Source organism: Lygodium microphyllum, chromosome 3 (genome assembly GCF_053477565.2).
Source record: "Lygodium microphyllum isolate KBCC chromosome 3, Lygodium_microphyllum_v1.1.10, whole genome shotgun sequence".
NCBI lineage: Eukaryota > Viridiplantae > Streptophyta > Polypodiopsida > Schizaeales > Lygodiaceae > Lygodium > Lygodium microphyllum.
The window spans coordinates 70,717,861-70,738,056 of NC_141137.1; the positions used below are offsets into that span (position 1 = coordinate 70,717,861).

Sequence of the window (20,196 nt, forward strand, 5' to 3'; positions counted from 1 at the left end):
CATGAATCTAAAAGGATACATGCAAAGCTATCACTTTTTGAGCAAATCCATCCGACCCCCTTCTCCGCCTAACTCAGACGATGAGAATTAAGCACTGGCTGTCATTCTACCAGTGTAATACTATTATTTATTTTTTTAAAAAAGAGAAAGAAAAAAGAAGAAGAAGAAAGAAAGAAAAAGAAAATCATGAAAGGCAAAGCAAGAAGAACATTACACACGGAATGGACAAAACAACTCATTGGCAGAGGCACTTAGTACCACATAAAGAACGATCACTACACCTAGGAGTCCTCAAGTTAGGCGTGCCCAGTGGTTTCGGTTGGCTGGCTCCGCTCCTAACCCCTTAGCCCTTTTTTCTCCCCCACTTCACGCTTAGGGCCCATCAAGGGCAGGACATACCTAGGAAGATAACACTTGCCTATGGTTATACCTGTCACCCTAAGCTACTTGCATTGCACCTCCCTTTGCATGAATGGGGTCCTCAAGTGTGGCACATCACCCAGACTAGCCTGTGGTTAGACCCAACTCCCCATTCCACCAGCACGAGCACAAGGCACTACACAATAAGGTAGACACTCCCCTTAGGTAGAGCACCGCACCTTTTCCTTTCAAGCATAACAAAAAGACAAACCACCGACTTCGGAGGCCCTCGTCATCCACTTGCTATCCATTTGGCTTCTCCAACAAACATCATTACCAAGCTTCCACAAGCACCCGAGTTTACATATGGCCCTACCCTCACGCGACTACTTTGCCAACTGCTTATTAAACCCCAACAGCAACCAAAAGTGCCATGGGACTGGCACCTGTCTCGAAGGGGATAATGTTAACCCCAAGTCAAAAAGGTGGAAAAATGAATGAAAATTTGAAAAAATGATGGAAAAAGAGCAAAGACACGCAGGCGGTCTCTAAAGCTAAGCTGGGGCCAAAAGCGTAATTTTAAATGAAAGGCGTCTCAAAAAACTCCAAAAACTCGTGTAAAAGAGCGCTAGGCTCCCTCCTGTGCCAAGTGTAAAATATTAGACGAGTATAGACTAGAGGCATAAGGCTAGAATAGGAAATAGAGAAAGGACCTTTCCACAACGGCCGATCATTTCAAAAAGGGATGGGTGCCCATGGGTTTATCTTTAGTGAATTCTATCCTGAGCCAAATTTGGAATCCTTGAGCAAATAATGTTTTTACAAGAAAAGGAACGCCAATATAGATGAAAATTCTTTACTAGCAGCCAATCTATGAAGTTAATCCTGAGATAATGAATTGTATGGAAAGAGGATCAGTGAGACTGGACTTCTAAGGCTATGGTTAGCTGGAGAAACACCACTTCATGGCCTTATGAAGAAGAACATGGCTATTCATAAGTAGACAAAAAGAGAGAACAAACTTGTAATGAATGAACCTCAACACTAAACCAATTCTAATACGTCTAGACTGGACATATAATGTTCAGGTACATTGTGATGCTTCCTGAAGATGGCATTGGAGATGCATTTAATCAAAGGGCCACACATAAGTAAGATTTATCATCCCACTTGTAGAAACTTGAAACACTGCGGAAGGACTTGATCTTCAGAGCCTCATCCACGAATCACGATCTGTTTTGTAAGACAGTCCCTAAGAAACATACAAGTCAGGTCAACTATCTGTCCCATGCTTTTTAGATAGACTCGACTCCTCAAAAGAAGAGTACAGTGCCTTGTCTTCATCATGGCTGCACAAGTTTAGATGATTTCAGACCAAGAATGTCAATGAAGCAGTTGCTTGATTGTACTACATGTATTGTCTCACAACTTAGATGGTTAACATAAGATTCTACAATGTTTGCATCCATTCTGAAAAGCAATCCTTCAATTTCATGTGATAACATGACTAGGTTCATAACTAGATTGTCACCGGCAAACCTGTAGGCTGTATCTATATCTCAAAAGTAGTGCACAACCTACAAGAGAGCCTCCAAATCTTGCTTGTGGGAGCAATATTCTGCTGAATCCTAATTCTAGCTTTTTTAGTATACTTAAATCAGTAGCCCTTGCTATGGGATTGATGTGCCTTTAATTAGCATGGTTGTTGTATGGCACCCTTCTTCTGTGCGCACATCCTCTACTGCATCTCTCAACTCAGCTTGGCACTTGAACACTGTTAATTTTACCTATAGATGGCCCTTCACTGATTTGAAATACTAGTCTCACATGTAATCTCAACAAAATGAGAGTTGCAGCAGCAGTCAGTAGGGCCTGCGTTTGCCATGAATTCCAAATCTGCTGCTCCTATGCAGGCTGCAGCATCTCTTTATCTGTGCCTTCAGTAGATTATGTCATACTTGAACCTAGCAGTACACCAGCATGCGACACCAGCCCTGACAATGAGAGCTTTGATGTATTTTACAGGTGGGCACTTGGGGCTTATAATTGCCAGAATTTGCTGACTGGAATTTGAAGCCAGAGAAGTTTTTCTATCATCTGGAGTGTGATGTCCACACTAGAAATGGGAGTTGAGAATGCTTGATAATGATTAGTTCAGTAAAACATAGATCCAGCCCTTGGACAGTAAATACATCTCCAAATGAAAGAATCTATTGCTATGAAAATCAAGTTACAAGACAGGTTGGTATTAATGGGCCTGTAACTTGCAGCAAAGCTAGAATCACAACCCGGATTGAGCAATTCAGAGCTTATTGTATGATTTAAGAGAGGCTGCATTGCACAGTCCTCATCAGAATTCAGCATGTTCTCACAGTGCTGAAGTTAAGAGTGTCAACAGCAATCTGACATAGAACTCTGGCCAGCTTGAGCACCTTCCTCCAGGAGCTAAGAGAATTCAGAACTAGAAACATACATATGTGAATTTCCCATCTGTTTTACCATCTACCAAGAAGGGCATTGAACAAATATTGCCACCGATTACAAGACCATCTACCAAGAAGGGCATTGACCAAATATTGCCACCGATTACAAGACATTCTCAAGCCACAGCTGATATTAGCTTGTTGACATTGTACGTGAATTTTCCATGTGTTTCAGCATGTTCAAAGAAGGCCATTGAGCAAAAATTGCCACTGGTTATAGAACATTCTCAGCCACAGCCGATGTTAGCATGTTGACATTACCTTTGATGATTTAAACAGAGGTTGAAACAGCACCGATTCAAATCTTGAAAAACTCAACTTTCACCAGCACTTTTCTTATGAAAAGAAATAACTGCAGATGATTCGCTTTCTGATTTGCCATCCAAATATAGACCTATAACCTTCCTGGAATACCAAATCTCATGTCCACTGATTAACTTCCTCAGTGGGCTTTACAGACACATCATCGAATGGCATAAATTTTAGATGTTTGGGAATGCTAAAGACTTCAAACGTCTGTCTAAATTAGTCTACCGAAGATTAGATACTATACCGCACTGCCTTTCTCATGTCAGATCAAATGGCCAGTCTAAATCATAAACAACAAGGTCTTCAAGGAAACAACAGAAAAACATTACAACCACATCTGACTGCAACAAGAACCACCATAACTCATCATGCTCAAAAGAACCACGAAACAAAGACAATTAAAGTACATTCTCTTCCTGTTAAAAAGATTGTTGGCTCTCATAACGCTTAAACCGGAAATTAGAAGGATACAAATGTATAAAAGGCTAATAAAAGACTAACAGGCTAGGTGAGGGATTTGAAGGAATAGAAGGGGTTGACCTAAATAAAAATCTCAGTTGGCAATTTCTTCACTTTGGCTGCGCCCCAAGCCAGGAATTCCTGTTGCTCTGCGTCTTCAGAAGATAATCCGGAACAGGGGGGCGTCAGAAGGAGCCCCTGATGATGATGATGATGATGATGATGGAGGGGTAGGTGATGCAGAGGAGGCAGGAAGGACCTCCCAGCGGCAGGGCTCGAGGTCATTGGAGACGGGACAGTAGCCGGCAATGGTGATGCGGTCCTCTGTGGAGCTGGCAGTCCCGAATTCGAACACGCTGGTCTCTGCGGCTGCGGCTGCTGCCTCCTGCTGCTGCTGCTGCTGCTCGGAAGGTGGGGGAGGAGAAGGCAAGTCCTTGCCTTCTCCTTCCTTCTTGGTGCTGCCCTTCCCCCTGCGCCATCCTCCAAACAGCCCCATGGTGTGTCCAGGACAAACAAGAACAAACCACCCACAAGAAGAACAAAATGGTAAGATAAGTACTAGTAGACTAGTAGATTAGACAATTTCCCTCTTTATGTTGGTGCGTGCCTGGATGGGGTGTAGCGTGTTGGGTTGGCCTGTGGGCACTTCCAATAGGCCACACCATTAGGGTCTGGGCTAGCCCGTGGTGACTATCAAGGTTCAATGATCCAGGCATTGGCATGGATGCCTTTGTGATTGAACCCAAGGTTTATATCTCATAGAGCTTTAGAAAATTAGCATTGCTAGGTTAGCTAGCATGCAATTGGTGAAAGTCACTTGGGGACATGTTGACAAGATCAAATTTTCACTTTCTGAAATGGTCAATTTCTCTTATGAGAACCCAAATGCTTTGAGATAAGTCCTTGTCATGAACTGAAAGTCTTCATAGAAGGACATACCCAAAAGTATAACAACCTTTATACAATATTTAGAATAGGGCACTTTTATTAGACTAGACAAAATCGAATGCTTGAGTAGGAGTAAGAACCACATTCATTATTATAACACATAGGATGATAATTCTCCCAAATTTAATGTCAGTACTAGTTCCTATTGTTGTTGAAGCACACATATCAAATTTTCTTGATCGACTCATCAAATTGTTATCCTCCCTTATGAATTCCATGTCATGTTGGTAGTGATTTTGTTATCACATTACTACTCTTGATCTTAATAGTAGGATTTTACTCATTTGACATCTCCCAAAGGACGATTTGTCACTCTCCAATTATGCATAAACCAACAAAGTCGTACTTAGATGCTCTTGAGAGCAGTAAGAAAAGAAGGCAAGTAGGATAAAGGAACCAATGATAGTTCAACCCCCAAAAGTAGGTTAGGCGCACCCCCAATTGAAGATTGCTTCTTCACCAGTCTTCTCTTACCTTTTCAATTTGTGAACCAATCATAGCAGGGCTTGCTTTGTTGTGGTTATTCTATTTTGCAGCCTCTTCTCCCTCGAGTGTTGAGATTCAAGCTCATTAGTCTTTTGTCAGTTGTCTACCTTAGTTGAATAAGGTTAAGTCATACTGACTTAACCATGGTTAGATCTAGGTCATTTGATCTTTTGTATGTGTGTTGTACACAGTTGACTTGACTGTGTTGATGAAGATGGATTGAACAGGGAGCATGTCTGCTACCCTTCGTGCCTGAGCTTTTGTCCATCTCTTTCTCTTTGAATTGTCATATGGTATCAGAGCATGGGATCCCACAACCTTTACACGGACCTTCTCCTATACATGATCGTGATTGGCTAATCAATGAGAATGTGAATCCACTGAGAATTTCATACCATCGCAACGCTGTAGTCCCATTACTGGCAATTCAATGAGCTCTTGTTGCACTAGCCTCTGCCTAATTTACGGTTCTTGGAGGTACTCGACTATTATCCCTCAGGAGGAGGAGTTAGCAAATATGGGTATCTTTGACTCCTTGACAAGCATGCCTCCTCTTTGTGGCCAACAACTGTTTTCTCGGGTGACGGGTGATGCACATCTTTGAATTATTGCACAAGGTTCTCAATGCTTGGAGCTCTTAATGCTTTGATGGCTGCTTTGCTAGCCACGTCCATGGCCCTCTTCACAAGGGTCACCTTTGTTGGCTTATCCTCCGTGTATTCTTCCTTGAAATAATGATCAGCAAGGCTGTGAATATCATCAATGCCAGAGCCGTGGGAAACCTGAAGATCGTTTGAGAGGATGAAGCTCTTCTCCTTTTAGGGCTTCCTTTAGTTATACTAGGCGACACATATATTGTGACTGTGCTTGGATGCAATGTGTCAGCTTGACATTTGAATTGATGAGTTTTTTATGTCATCAGTATTCAATATGGATAGTAAGAAAGAAATGCGCCAGTTTTTTTTTTGTGGACTATGAAAACAATTCAGCAAGTCATGTTTGCCTTTGTACAACAAATCCGAAGTATTAACTACAAGGATACAATTGGCATCAGGGAACACCATTTGAAGCTTGTATTTGTCTTAGTTTTGTAGTAGCAGTGAACCTATCAAGCAGGCTTGAAGTTCACTGAGTCTAGCTTGAAATGTACTTGATTCTCTCTTATACACTGGCAATGATTAATGGCAGCCCATTGCTGATGAATGGCATACTTGTGGAGAGTATGATGATGATTGAGTGAAGCTCTCATGGATAGGTCAGAAATGCTATGACAAATATGAATGTATCTGAGCAGTCAGTTGAAGGAATACTGAGTATCTATTTCCTGCATGTATTGGATCTTATGTAGTTATATAAGCTGAAATCTGTGCAATTTCGGAATTGAATGTCTTTGTGGAGTTCAGGGGTGCTGATTACATATGTCGGTAGTGTGGCACTAAATGGTCAGTGTTAGACATGTGCGTCTTCAAGAGCATTGTATGCTCAAGCTTGAATTCTATGAGCCTGATTTGATAGACTACTGATTACAGATTGTTGTTAGTCATTGAATGCTGCATATGCCTACATGTCTACTGATCAGACAATGCCACTTGGTTGGAATGCTATTACATTTAGATGCTTTGCCACATGTTTGGAAATGTATGATATTGTTGTGAACTAAAATCTACTGGTTTTGCAAAGTTGTTGGAGGTAGTGTAACTGCAGTTAAATGAGAACAAAAGACTGTACTGGCTGAGAATGCAATAGTGGTTATTGCTGCAGTTTTACAGTAAAAACTGGTTACACTATAGGTCACTAAAGTATATTGCCTATTGGCATTTTGAGAAATTGACTGGTTTTGCAAAGCTGAATACTTTGAAATGGCAAAAGGAGAGAAGGATACTATCACTTAGATAGTTGGTGAGAAGCTGGACTATAACAATTTTGTTCTATGGAAATTTAGGATGTCTAATTTCTTAATTGGAAGAGGCTATTGGGACCTAGTCACAGGTCTTGAAGATGAGCCCAAGCTACCGAAGGATAGACCTCCAACTCAGGATCAATTAAAGGCACATAGGACTTGGTTGGAAAAGGCCAGCAAGGTCTTGCATTGGTTGTCGTTATGTAGCATATGGAGATATTACCAAGGAAACCCGACCACTTGTGGTGACTCTTGGCAATCACAAATCTCATGTATGCTTTAATATCATAATCATACTTGGGATGCCTTGGCTAAAGAAACACAACCTAGAAATTGATTGGGTTAAGCAAAAGATTACATGTCATGAAAATCAAGGAAAGTCACGGTATATTTAGGAGACAAAGCCTTCATGTACACAACAAGGTAGGAATCAACCGACATGATATATTATATACCAACTCAAGAATCTAATAAGGATGATTCAGTCAAGCTACCAAGCAAGTATCAAGAATTCCAAGATGTCTTTGAAAAAAATAATGCAATTTCTTACCCAAGCGCAAACCATATGATTGTGCTATAGAACTCCATGAGGTGGCTCAACCACATTTTAGACCCATCTACACGCTATCCCTTGATGAACTAGTTGAACTATGCAATAACATTGATGAGAACTTAGCCAAGAGGTTCATTAGGCACTTGGAGTCTCCTCATGGAGCCCCAATTCTATTTGTGAAGAAGAAAGATGTGTCACTTCGAATGTGTGTGGATTATAGAGGACTCAACAAGATAACAATCAAGAATCAATACCCTGTTTTGTTGATACTAGAGCTCTTGAAACACATTGGAAAAGCCAAGATCTCCACAAAGATTGATCTATGAGGGGCTTACAATCTTGTATGGATCAGAGAAGGAGACAAATGGAAGATAGCTTTCCACACAAAGTATGGTCACTTTGAGCATGTTATTATGCCATTCGGTCTCACCAAAGCTCTTGCAGTGTTTCAACATATGATGAATGATATCTTTCGAGAGCATCTAGATGATTTTGTAGTTATACACTTGGATGATATATTGATATTCTCAAAATATCCAAAGGAGCATGAGCACCATGTAAAATTATTTGTGGAAAATCTCAAAGATAAATGACTATATGCAAAACTTGAGAAGTGTTTTTTCCATCAGACAGAAGTGGAATTCTTGGGGTACAATGTTTCTCAGGGAGGAATCTTCATGGATCCCAAGAAGATCGAGACTATTCTTGATTGGGAGACACCCACCTATGTTTGCAATGTCCAATGTTTCCTTCGCTTTGCCAACTTCTACATGATATTTATCAAGGATCACTCAAAGATAGTAACACTACTCACCAGACTCATAGGAAACTCAAAGTTCTCATGGAGCCCAAAAGCTAAGAAGGCCTTATAGACCTGAAGACCAATGTCACCCCCATTACCCTAATTCTAGTCCACCCAAATCCTACCAAGCCATTTTTATTGGAGACCGATGCATTTGAATATGCCTTAGGAGCCATCTTGTCCTTGCATGGAGTCGATGGTCATATGCATCCAGTGGCATTCCACTCAAGGAAGTTCTCCACTCCAGAGATAAACTATGAGATCCATGACAAAGAACTTCTTGCCATTGTAGATGCATTTGATACTTGGCATCATTATCTAGAGGGTGCAGCCCATAAAGTTATCATCCATGTAGATCACAAAAATCTAGAATACTTTATGACAACTTGCATCCTTAATTGAACACAATCCCTCTGGAGTAACTTTTTATTTAGGTTTCACTTTGTCATCACCTATCGCCTAGGACACCAACAATGCCAATCAGATGCTTTATCAAGAAGATCCTACTTTTGGCACCTAAGAAGGGAGAATAAGCTTTTGATCAACAGCAAGCAATACTGCTCAAGCCAGAGCATCTCCAACTAGCAACCATCTCTAGTTACCCTACCTTGATCCAGTTAATCCATGAAGCCCTGCTGCATGATGATTTGGCCAACAATGTCAAGAGAAAAAATTAAGAGGGAAAAGAAAATAAAGTTTGTGAGTTTCAGGAAACTAATGGATTGTTATACTATAAGGATCTACTTTACATCCCTCTAGGAAAGTTGAGACTCCAGGTACTCCAACAACACCATGACACTCCATCAATAGGATGCTTTGGAGTTAATAAGACCTTAGAGCTTATTTCAAGAGATTTTTGGTGGCTCCAGATGTGAAAATAAGTTAATGAAAATATTAAATCATGTGATACCTGCAACAGGGTGAAGGTACCTCATCACAAACCACATGGCCTCTTGCAACCCTTGCCATTCCAGCGCAACCCTACTCTTCTTTGCTTATGGATTTCATAATAGATATTTCCAACACAAATATGACTCTATTCTTGTTGTGGTAGATAGGTTCACAAAAATGACACATTTCATCCCTACCACCAAGACCATCACAAGCTTAGCTACACTAGACTCTTCCTTAGATACCTTTTCAGATTACATGGACTCCCAGATGACATCATCAGCAAGATTGGGGTCCCCAATTCATATCTAGCTTCTGGAAGAGCCTTCGCAACCTCCTTGGAGTCCAAGTTAAGTTATCCACAACCAATCATACATAGAACCGATGGTCAAACAGAATGGGTAAATCAAATCTTGGAACAATATCTCCATTGCACCATCAACTACCATCAAAATGATTGGTTTGAGCTCTTGCCCTTTGCAGAGTTTGCTTATAATAATAGTACCCATGTATCTACCAAGCAAACTCCTTTCTTTACAAAATATGGCCAACATCCAAGGATGGATGTACATCTCTCCAATCAAGTAAAGAACCTTGCTATCCAAGATAAAGCTTAACACCTAACAGATATACACCAAGAACTCAAGCAACAAATCCAGAAGGCTCACAATTGGTATAAGCACTATGTGGACCAACATTGTCTCATCCAACATATAAAGTATGTGATAAAGTATGGTTACTCAGGCGTAATCTCTAGACAATAATGCCCTCCACCAAGCTAGACCACCAAATATTTGGGCCCTTTACTATTGTAGCCTAGATCAACCCAGCTGCTTATCAACTCCAACTCCCCATCACCATGAAGATCCACCTAGTCTTCCATGTTTCCTTGCTTGAGCCATACCATAGCTCACCACTAAGGGGGGAGAGATTGGATCCCCCACCACCTATCTGAATTGAAGATCATGAAGAATTTGAGGCCGAGCATATCTTAGACTCGAGGATCTCTCGAGGATTGATTAAAATACCTTGTTCACCGAAAAGGATATGACATCAATGATCTCACTTGGGAACCTACAAAATATATTCAAAGAGCACCTCTCAAAGTTAAAGAATTTCACAAGAGGAATCCAACAAAACTTGGACCAAACCACCAAGCTGCTCCTCATGAAACTTGTCACTAGAGGAGGGGGTGATGTCATGGACATGCCATGATCAAGTGTGTGGATTAAATCTTGCCTATGCCATATGAATACACACCCCATGCAAATGCACCCTTTACAAGACATCCTCGAGCCAACCATGCGAACCACCCTTACCATGTCATCATAGAACCTTTTAGAAGATATGCCATGTCATCAATTTGCAATATTGATGATGTCATCATCATATAACCTTCTAGAACATATGCCATGTCATTGCTTGCATAATTGATGATGTCATCATGGAACATTCTAGAAGATCTTTAGCATCCCTCAAACACCTATAAATGGAGGGGCTTGCCATAGAGCTCCTTAGTCTTGCCAATGCCAGTCTTGCGAGCCAAGGAGTTGATACCTCTAATTAAATAACTTCGAGTTCTAGTTCTAGTTCTTCTTTAGTCATGGTATCTAGCATTATCTTGTCTTGTATTCCATTATACTCCTGTTGTCTTGTCACCTTGTAATCTTGTAGTACAAGATCTTTTCTAGTACTATCTTGTATCTTGTTTATCCCTGTCTCGAGGAAGATCTTGTAAATCTGATATCTTATATCCATACCTACAATCCCGGGTTGTGGGATCCTTCATACTCTATTGAGTCCTGCTGTCTATACCTATGGTCCCAGGTTGTGGGAATTTCTGTATCTTGTCAAGTTATCATTGTACCTTGTGCCCCTATGTGGGATTATCTTGTAATAAAAAATCTTGTAACAAATTTTGCATCTAGTCTAGTCTCTCGAGCATAGTCTAGTGCTCCCATAACACATTGGGCTTATGCAAGTTCCTCCATTGTAACTTGCACTCGACTCGAAAAATAAAAAAAGTAAACCCATTAGGATTGCATAAAAGCAAATGTATCAAACCCACATAGCCAATTAGAAAGAAAAAGTAGTTGAATTTTTTTGGTGAGGGAAGCACAACGCTTTGTTCTTACCAATGAGTACCATTCATGGTTGTTGTGTCTTCCTCTTTTTCTCTAGTCCTATATATTTCATTTAATGGCTGTTGGAAGTTTATATTGTTACAACCCTTCCGCGTGGCATACCATCCTCTAGTTGATATTATCGTGAAGCAAGTATTCCCCTCAGTAGTCGAAGAAAATGAGAAGTAGGGCATCTTCAACACTGTCAACACCATTAGGGAGGATGAAGAACCAAAGTCCAATACTATGACTTTAAAAGCTCTTATAAAGATATCCTCACAATGCCATCCATGAGACTATACAAGATTAGTACTAATAATATCATTTACCAAAATCTCCAAGGAAGCACAAGCTTCTACAAATCATTATAGTAAGCCCAAGGTTTCCTTACTTCCTCACCACATATTCAAATGTTTGATCTCCTTCTTTGGCTTCTTGATGTACTCCTATTTCTCCATCCACACGATTGCCACTTGATTAAGGAGGACACCATGTTTCTCTCCAATAACACTTGCATATGATCATGTAGGATTTATTTGGCTATATGTGTCATCCTTAAACCACACTTATCTAGGGTTATTGAATATTCCACTTTGTTGTTTATTTGACCAAATATGAAGTTCCATAAGTCAAGAATAATGTGAAAGCTCAAAACACTTTGTTGTTGATTTCACCAAATTTGTCTTTCCATAAGTCATGCATAACATGAGAGCTAGACACTTTGCTATTAATTTGGCTATATGCATAATCTAATTTTGTACTTCTCATGCTTTTGCTACTTGCTATGTCTCCTCCCTACAAACCATTCATTCTCTAGTTCTCTTGTAGTTCTTACTTTATGATATGTTGCACATTCTCTTTGTCTACATACTCTTTACGCTCTTTACTCTATGTATGTGTAGCCTCTCTACATGCACTCTCTGTATGTGTGTGCATGCACGCATGTGCACACGCACGCACGCACACACGCACACACGCACACACACACACACATAGAGTCTCTTCCCCTTCTCTTCTCTACATGCACACTTTATATCTATCTATAATTCCTATCTCTCAATGATTATCTTTCCTTGTGTCTATCTATGTGTTGAATAAAGTAACAATAGCACATTTTTTTCCCTCTCCAATTCATCTATTTTTGGGTTAGTTGTGATAGGCCAACTCAAAGACTCCTGTATGTTTATACAACATAACCATTGCCACATACTTCTATTTTTGGGTTAGTTGTGATAGGCCAACTCAAAGACTCAACCAATTATATGGAGCTCATCAATGTTGTTAGCCACATACTTCTAGAAGGCGATAATAATATGATTAAATACAATCTCATGCAATGAGTTTGTGGAACTTTTTTAAATGAGAAGCTTTGCTCTTACAAATTGAGAGAAATACAAACTTGAGAGGCCTTGGATTGTCATGTGTAAAGTTCTAAAGCATGTGCTATTCAAGTATTTGTAATATTACAAACCATACTCAAGATTTGCATAGATTTAGAAGGTATGAATAATTTGGGATAAAATCTAGACGAAGTGTAAGTGGAGAAAAGCTATAAATCATGATATTACTTGAATTTGAGACTATTTGCTATGTTGACTCTGACACTGCATGTTGACTCTGACACTGGATTTAGTCACTTGGAGTGAACCTTGTGGAAACATAAGTGCCGAAATTGCAAGTCCCTTAACTTGTATTGCTTGGTGCTAATGTCTCAAGATAACCATAAGGGCATCAAGAGATTGGAAAGAGATCTTATGGATGCTTCAACATAAGCTTTGCCATGGTATGCCAAATTCTCCCTCTTATATCGAGTAATGTATTGAGGACCCTTGTAAGAAGGATGGAAGTTTGAGACCTAGAGCAAGGGATGCAAAGGTTACATCCATGCGTTGTGAAAACAATGGATCCCAGAGTTCCTTTATTGAATGGGGAAACACAGGGTCAAATGATGTTCCATCAACTACCTTATGGACTTGGTATATACAATGCCACTATCTCAAGCTAGTGCAAGGATATTGAGTGCTTGAAATGATTGTATTTTTGGATTTTTTTTGTTGATTTTTGGAGCTAAATTGTCCTTTTAGCTATGGTTTATCAGGAGTTTGAGTCTTTTATGAGTATTTTTGAATGTTTTTGTATGTGTTTTAAATACCCTTTGATAGCTCAATATGGTTTTTGATTGGTTTATAGTGATCTAACGTGTTCTATTTGACAATCGTTTGGTCCTATTTGCTTTTGTTTGCCTTTGTAGAGCATTGATTCTCTTTTATTTGAAGATTTGAGGTTATGGATGAATGAGATTGGATATGATTTGAGATTCTTTATGGTTTTTGAATATTGATATTTGTTTTCTAATGACCTATGGTTTCTTGCCTTCTATTTACATTTTGTTGATAGCTTATGTAAGATTTTGTATGTTTCTATAGCCTTCTGTATGTGTATGTATGGGTTTTATATAATGTGTTACTAGCTTACGTATGTTTTTCTTCCTTGGAAAGAGGCAACAAAAGATCTTATTAGCTAGTTTGAGTGAAGAAAGTAGTAGAGCTGAAGACTAGAAGTGATAGTGACATTAAAAAACTATTGAAAGACAATGTAGTGGCTCTAGTAAGTCTTCATGTCAAACATACCCTTTCAGGAGTGTATCCACATCCAAGAGAGGATATTAATCATTATTCTATTATATTCTTGTAAGAGAGAGAGAGAGAGAGAGAGAGAGAGAGAGAGAGAGAGAGAGAGAGAGAGAGAGAGAGAGAGAGAGAGAGAGAGAGAGAGAGAGAGAGAGAGAGAGAGAGAGAGAGAGAGAGAGAGAGAGAGAGAGAGAGAGAGAGAGAGAGAGAGAGAGAGAGAGCCATTTGATATTAATATGTTATATATGTGAGACATTATGAGAGAAAAGGATTATGAAGATTTTATTGAAGATATGATTTGAAATTCTATGAAATTATTTCCATTCAAGATTGGCATGTGGATGTGTAATTTTCCTTGTTTCGTGATAGTGAAGAATAATATATGCTTTATTGAATATAGATTAGTGGGGAAGAATTGTTCTATAATGTTGTGTGAAGTTGTTTTCTTTTATCTTTTCCTTGTGTGGTGAAATAAAGAGGATAAAAAGATGCTTATTGGTGTGGCAAGATAGATGTTCTTGTAGCATTTCTCCTATTTCAAAGCTATAGAAGCTTGCACTATTATAGAAAATTATTTTGAAGGAAACTAAAGAAATGGAAGGAAGGAGAGTGTTTAGTAATGGTGGATTTGGTCTTCATTGAAAATCTACCTAAGAATGTCAAGTGGAAGATTGTGAAGAAGCTTTAAGAGTCATGGTCAGTAAAAGTTCACAAAAATAAGGAAGAGAGGAGTTAGAATCTCCTGGTGGGGGTGCTCGGCAGTAAGATACTTGGAATGCATAATGTATTGATGAATTTCTATTCATTTAATTAGCAACCTACTAAAAGTTGGTGGATCATGTTTTCTTCACAACATATTCCATTGAGACCCTCAAAAGTTGCTACTATCACAATGATGGCACAACATTTATCCTTGGGTAGATGAATTTTGAAAACTTCAAAACCAATTTCCTCTCCCTCTACAGTGGTATGAAAGCTAAAATTGATAGATTTGAGCAAGAAGAAGATGAAGAAATGTTGGCAAGAGAATCTTTTAGAGATTAGGGTAGAAGTACGGTTAGGTGGCACTAAAATTCCACCATTTTGGTGGTCTTGAAAAGTGGTTTAAAAGGGGTTTCTTCCTTGCCCAAAGGATTTTATAAAAGGATTTAATTGGATAAAATATGGCACTATGAATTACTGATGGCATGCAAAGATGAACACTTGGAACGATTGCTTAATAAGGTAGCTTTAGTAATGCACACTTCCAACTAAAATGACCTCTTGCATGTGTTTGAGCTCTTCCCTCTGCCTTGTGTTTGATCCACCCTTGAGCTCTCCCCTTTGCCTCTCCTCCCCCCATGGCTCTGTGTGCTCTGTCAGCATCTATTTGTGCTCTATTCATGCCTAGAATAGAGCTCACTTTTGAAAGATCTCGTCACCCTGTGCATGCCAGTAGCAACAACAGAGTTTGCTTTTGAGCTCTTTCCCCGTCTCCCCCGACTCTGTGTCTACACTCCGTTCTTACTTGCAATAGAGCTCACATTTCAACATACATCTGTTTTGTGCCATTTCCCCTTGCCCCTTGATCCAATGAACCTTGGCAGCTCCAGCAAGGCTCCCTCCAAAGGTGAGAGGACTGAGTCCTTATTACGTAAATCTTTGTTAGGCTATGAAAGTTCAATATGTTAGCTACCTTGAATACTGATTCTAGTCTATTTATAAATCATTTTTCCTGGGTGCTCAATGCATGACATTGATATTGCATTTAAAAGTCTCAGATGGAGAGAGGCATGATAGTGATAACTTCGAGTAATTGTGGTTGCCTCGGTTCTGCTACACAGCAAAGGAGTTGCATGAGGTCTATAGCTGAGCTTGTCCCACATGCTACCCCAACAATTGCCAACCATTCCAAATTAGGATTGGTTGTTAGCTTTCAAGGAGGTTAGTCATCATCAGGGCTCCAAGCTCTACCTCAACATGCTAAGGCTAGAGTTTGTGGGTGAGTATTGCCCCCTTTATCATAAAGTCTACCAGGGCACACCGAGTAACAACGAGATGTCCACAAAGTTCACAAAGTGATTTATGTGGGAGCAATGTCCATCATCAAAAGGAAAATCTTGAGGAGCATAGATTGCATGGGTGAAATTTGGGGCCAATGTACTTTAGTTGATGTATACAAGCCAGGGTATTCTAGATAGAAAGTTAGAGAATTGGTGGAAGGAAAATGGTGCAACAGGTGCTGCTCCTAGTGCAACATCTATTAAGATAAATGCGGGAGATGGGTAGGACCCTTTTTGCATATCAACTCTAGTGCCTGAGCCAATATTGACTGTGTTAATGTGCTATTTGCTGCCAATTGGTGTTAATGCTATATATCAAAGGGCAAAAAGTGCAAAAGAGGACAAACATGAGATTGTTTAACACTGCAAATCAGCCTATGATGAGAGAAAAGAGGATTTTCTTTGCCAAGAAGGTGCAAGTGCTATAGCAAAGAAGATGATTGTAGAATTGGAGGCCTTGAAGATACAACTAAAGGAAGTGCTACAATGCCCATACACTTTGCAAGTAGGCCACTTGTAAGGCCGCATCGAAGTTTGTGAGAAGGTTGATAGAGTATTACAGTGTGAATGAAAATGAAGGCTCCTTGGACAAGCAACCTATAAAAGTATTGCAGGCGAGTTTCTCTACTCTAGCCATTTGTGTGTGCCAAAAGCACTTTCTAAAGGCATGGAAACACTTTTTTGAATGCCAAAACAATTTACACTAGGCCATAAGCACTTTGGTTGGTCCACAACCAATTTTTCTGGGAAGAAGAGCACTTCATGGACCTCTAAACATATTTTAATAGCAAATAAGCACTTTTTAGAGTAGAAACATTTTCTCCAAGAAGGAAAAAACTTGTTGGACTCCTTAGAGCTTTTGTATTGGGCTAAAAACACCTTGGATAAGGAAAAGCTCTTTCTACAGCCCTTTCTATGCATTAGGCCATAACACTTTGTATGGGTCCTTGAAAGCACTTTCTTTAGTAGTGAAGCAATTTGAGTAGTGTAGAAGTGCTTACTCTTGTGAAAAAAGAACTTTCTGAACATCATAAAGCACTTGCATTAAGGTAGAAGCACTTTCTCCAGATAAAAAAGCAATTTTGGTGGTTATGAAGCGCTTCGTAAAATTGAGGCTTCTTTTAATGCCTAGATAAGTAGATTTGCAGTTTCAAATCGGCCCGCAACACTTTCTTTTATGTTAAAGGAGTTTTTCATAAATAACTTTGTTTAGAGAAAAGTTATTTTTATGGACCAAATAGTTTTTTGAAAGGAGATGTCATTTTTCCATGATAAAGCACTTTTTTCTCCAAATGCACTTTGTTAAACTAGAAAGCACTCCTGAGTGTGTGGAGCTCACTACAAGCCTTTAACAAGCATTTATATGATATGTCACACTCTCCATGATGATGTGTGTAGCTTAACTACAAGATTACTTTGGTAGAAGAGAAGGATGCAATCATGCACTTTGGGTTTACAGAGCACCTTGTTGAGGAGTTGGGGGATGCGCACCATTACCCCCACACCATTTGTTCCATTGGCATGATGCAATTTATGTTAGCGGTGAATGTGCTGGTTGTGGCTTGCCCTTAAAGGCGCTTAAAGTAGTTGGTACATACATGCTAGCTCACTCTCTCATCAATACCATCCCTACTACTTCGCATCTATGTGCTCCATAAGGACTACATGCATGAAGTTAGGGTGCTAGAAACTACTACTTGAACTTGCTAGGTCCTAGGTTGTTGTGAGACACACACAAATAAAATGTAAGCTTTATGGTGTACTTGTTGTAAGCTAGACCTGTACATTTGTTTGAACATATAAGTGATGGTTCTATTTTTTGGCTTGCAATGAAGTACTTTACCAGTTTCAAGTAGGAGACCAAAACCTGATAGGAGCAAACCACAACTACTAGCTCTAACAAGCTTGACTGAGGCAGGTAGCAAAGATTAGAGAATGAGAAGATAGCTAGGACTTCTGCAAGCTCTTTAGGGGTTGAAGGTGATGCTTTATCTATGATAGAAGAAAACCAACAAAAGATACTTGGGAATGTGCTAATGTCAAGGGAGGAGAAAACTTTGCAAGTGGAGATGAAACAACTGAAGAAGGCAAAGACATGTGGTGGAGAGCAACTTGGTGCTGATGAAGTGAAGTCCTTGCCAAAGACAGATGCTGGGGAACAACCTGAACAAGGCAATGAACTAACCTGGGATGATATAATGAATGAAATGATTAGTGTGATGGCTCATAGGTTAAAAAACAAGAAGCATGACATTTACACCCCTGACACGGAAGCACACCCATGAAAAAGAGGGAAAGGAAGGTAGAGGATGTTGAGAAGAATACATGCCATTTGCTTGTTCTTACACCAACAAGGAAAAGTAAAATTAATTCACCCACTCATGTCCCCACCTCGCCTGCTCATCTACCCAAAGCCAAGGCATGTAAAAGAGTGTAACACTTAGTGTTGTCTTGTATTTCCTTTTAATATTAAGAATGCAAGGGTCCTCTTCTTTTAAAGCCTTGTGTTGCTTAATCTTGTTTATTGTCTATTTCTTTTTTGTAGTCTCCTTCTTGCACCAATATTCAAGTTTATTGAAGCTATTGTTTTACTTCTGCCAATAATTAGTTTGTAAGCTTTTCTTTAATAATTTGAGCTATGATGCATTCTATAGGGATTAAGTATGATGAAGGGTCAAGATGGAGGAGAACAAAGTGGAGGAGATAGACCAAACACCACAGATATATAAGACACCACTTACTTCCAATGAGGAGTCTCTTGTAGGCTAGTGGCTTACACACCATAGATATATAAGACACCACTTACTTCCAATGAGGAGTCTCTTGTAGGCTAGTGGCTTACACACCACAGATATATAAGACACCACTTGCTTCTAATGAGGAGTCTCTTGTAGGCTAGCGGCTTACAGTCATATTTGATTTGAATGAGTTGTTTATTGTCAATTGCCACCAATTGCCACTTGCTGGTGTTACCATCATGAAGGATCATGGGAAAAATGTGTTCTACATCAATAACAATGTAGACCTATTCTAATTGGAGGTTTCCATGATGGTACATGCATCTATCTAGTCAAGCAAGCTATTGGACAACCCCGTAGACTGGATTAAGGTTGCATTTCCCTTAGCAAAGAACCAGATTAAGGGAGTTATTGGCTAGGAGGGGTGCACTATTGCTAGTAAACCCTTCGCATTTGGAAAGCCCATTTTCTTCAAGAATCTAAAATACTTTTGGGAACTGATGCAAGAGTTAAATGAAGATAATACATTGATTGTGGATAATGAGTTGTACAGGGTGTCAAGGAATCTTGCCAACACCTTCATTGTGGTGCCTTCAATGCCAGATCAAAGTGAGAACACATGAATAATTTTTTGTTTGGCGATCTTGAAGTTTTCTTATTCAAATGGTGGAATTCCATGGAGCCCACACAGTGGGTGCAAGTCAACAAGTGGGGACAATAGAGGATCCAAGGAAGTTGCACAAAGTGAATATTACCAAGATGTTGACAATGACCAATGGGACAAAACTTGGTTGGAAAGAGTGGTTTATAACATTAGATGGACAAACTATAAGCGACCTACTTGATATAAGACAAATCACTAAATTAGCTATCATAGGCCCTAAACCCTACTACCTTGTTGTATCCCCCTTAATTGTGTTGAGGGTAAAGGCGCCTCTGCCTAGCCGCCCGTGTATTACTACACTGACAGTACCCGCCATTGCACACTGTAGGTGGCGGGCGCTCGTCACCATCACTTTATTCTTTATTCTTTTAGTGACAGTTTGAATAAAGGAAGGCCCGCCACACCTTGTGACTGTTGGAGTTCCCATTTTGTGTCTCTCTCTTTCTTGCTCTTGCTCTCCCACCATAGGCGTTCCAAGCAAGCTTTGATCCTTCTCACCTTTCAACTCGTATCAGAGCGTGGTTGCTTAAGAATTTGAGCTTGGTCCGTGACTCCTTCAACTTCCTATTGATTACCTACACTCAATGGGTCTCTTTCCCGGTAGCCATAGCTGACTCTCTTGAGCTCCCGTCACTCCCCCGCTTCCCGAGACCCATTTGGGCACCCTCACGGCATTCCTTCAAAGGTATTGAAGCATCCTTTTGAGTTTTTATTTTAGTTTTCAGGGTACAATAGGAAGGGACTTCAAAAAAAAAAAATCATTTTTTACTTCAGCCCTCCCTTGGCACTCATTGGCAGCTTGAAAACG

General features: G+C 39.8%; 1 protein-coding gene across 1 annotated transcript; it reads right to left on the reverse strand.

The window, feature by feature from the left end:
- Positions 1–3,531: 3,531 nt before the first annotated feature.
- On the reverse strand, positions 3,532–4,175 carry LOC148038479 (allyl alcohol dehydrogenase-like protein). Its single transcript, XM_087675431.1, has one exon. The coding sequence runs from the start codon at positions 4,105–4,107 to the stop codon at positions 3,769–3,771; it is 339 nt and encodes a 112-aa protein (XP_087531557.1). The 5' UTR covers positions 4,108–4,175; the 3' UTR covers positions 3,532–3,768.
- Positions 4,176–20,196: the final 16,021 nt, after the last annotated feature.